The following is a 2,171-nucleotide window of genomic DNA, read 5'->3' on the forward strand; positions in this document are numbered from 1 at the left end:
CGATGCATGGCTACGCGACAACTTTGTTCCGGCATGTGCCGTTTACACGCCACGTCTCCCGCTCGGCTAAGCCTCTCGGCGGCCGGCTCATCGTAGCACCTTGGAATCGATAGTCCACCACCATATCCAGTTCAGTGTAAATTATATCTAAATAGACTCACTTCAACAACAACAACAACAGCAACGTCGAACTTGCGGGTGGGTGCTGACGTTCGGAACTGCCTCGTGGCCGATCAAGCACAAGGACGAGACATATCCAGACACGAGTCACGATGCCCTTAAATGGCATCAGCTGCAGAGGTCATGTACTATGGATGTTATCGCCGAGAACCCAACAGATCGGACGCCCCACTGCAGGACCTGGAGTCGGTACTAGTGCAGGAACTTTTCCAGATCCTGCTGAGCTGCAGTGGTGCGTCCAATCCACTGGCTAAAATGCCACAACAACGTTTTAAAAATCCAAATTAAATGGGATTGCACGGATTGGAACGGATTAATCGAGAGGGTGACGAGCTGGGACACGCTCCAAAGTACAGTAATATGCATGTGACGTCCATCCTTGAATGTCCTCGTCAATTGTCCTCGTCAATTGTCCTCGTCCAATGTCCATTGAGAGGTTTCTTGCTTCATGCTACCTGAGACCATACGTGCGTACAACCTCCAATCGACGATGCAGAAAAGGGCTCTCTGGATCGCTCCAGACTTGTTGCTACACATCGGCAAGATTGGTTGTTGTTTGGCTGACAGGCGGTTCTCGATTTTGTTGCTCTCTGACGCAGCACGTTGGTCGACAGCCGCAGGTTGAAAGGATGCGACAAGCGCCTTCAACCGCGTGCAGCGATCGAAACCGAAGGACCAGCTGGGTTCGAAGCACCGGCGCGTGATACACTGTGTAGCTGCGCGTGAAAACAAGCTGCAGGCGCGTGGGGCGGAAGTTGTTGGCGAGTGCTCCGACCCGATGGATGATTCACGTGCCGTGCGGCTTCGATTCAAGGATGAGGGCAGCTTGTACAGCGTCGCATGTGGTCGTCGGACCGAGTGGCGGCGTGCGTCCCGTGGCAATGACGCGCCTTGGCGCGCGCTGGCATTTGTTGAAATGCGGCATTACGAGGTGGGTTATAACGACGCGACGTAATTGAACAGCAACCAAGCACCGCGAACGTACATCATTCACGCCCATGCAAGGCAGCGTTGTGACGACCCCACTGCACGCGGCTGTCGTTTCGACCTTTCTTAACAAGTGGCGAGTGCTGGTCGGGTTGGAAAGCATCGGGCACCTTGGTGTTTGTATTGGCTCGCAAAGATCACAACCACGCAGATGGCATGAAATACCCATGTTTGGTTGTTGCAATTTAATTGTCGTCCAGTGGATTTGCGCTTGGATTTGAAAGAGGAAGCGACGGACCACTGGCGACCGACGATCAGCCTGCATACAGTACAAGCGTCAAGCAATTAATTCAACGTCCATAGCCGTTGTGCAGGAAGGAGCTCCACAAGGGATTCCAGTGCCGCATCCGCTTGAAGCTACGCGTTGGGAAAGGCCATCTCCATGTCGGCGAGGCTACCGTGTACAAGAGTTGGACTTGGTTGACGCTGGAAAAAAGGGTGACGCGCAGCAGACATGAGTAGAGACCATCGGCTCGTCCAGGTCACAAGAGAACGTAGCAGGAGCCGCCGAGAGCAACAACAAATCGAGCCTTTATCGACGCGCGCACTGGATCTTCTGGTACAAAAAGTTGCAAAAACATTCAAGCTCCCACTGCACACAACCCTAGCAACAGCTGCCAGCGCGCGACCATACAAATGCCAAGTCAGCTCAGTGGGACAGCCGGGGATACAAACCGCAAGTGGCTTGTCGTTGGCCGGCGGGAATTCGCCTCGTCATTGAGGAGCAGCTGGCCCCGCGAGCTGCGCGAGATGCTCACAATTCAACTTTCATTCCTCTGGACAGTGATGAGCCAAGCGACTTCGACCGCAAGCACCGAGTGCTTCTTCAACGGCTGCACCAACAGCGTCATGCACGGCTCGTGGAAGTGCGAGTTCCACAAGAACCGCGCCAAGTGCACAGGGTCGTCGTCGTGCCACAACCAGGTCTTTGCTCGCAACCTCTGCGTGCGCCACGGCGGCAAGAGCCGTGCATTCACTCGGGCTGCACTGGCAACGCGCGCATT

General features: G+C 54.7%; 1 protein-coding gene across 1 annotated transcript; it reads left to right on the forward strand.

The window, feature by feature from the left end:
- Window positions 1-1,953: 1,953 nt before the first annotated feature.
- SPRG_18562 (hypothetical protein) lies at window positions 1,954-2,134 on the forward strand (the record flags this gene model as incomplete). The annotated part of the gene is made up of 1 exon (XM_012358001.1): window positions 1,954-2,134. A coding segment is annotated over one exon (181 nt), but the record flags the coding sequence as incomplete, so codon positions are not given.
- Between the last annotated feature and the right edge of the window lie 37 nt (window positions 2,135-2,171).

The sequence above is a fragment of the Saprolegnia parasitica genome (assembly GCF_000151545.1).
Source record: "Saprolegnia parasitica CBS 223.65 unplaced genomic scaffold supercont2.1294, whole genome shotgun sequence".
Taxonomy (NCBI): Eukaryota; Oomycota; class Saprolegniomycetes; order Saprolegniales; family Saprolegniaceae; genus Saprolegnia; species Saprolegnia parasitica.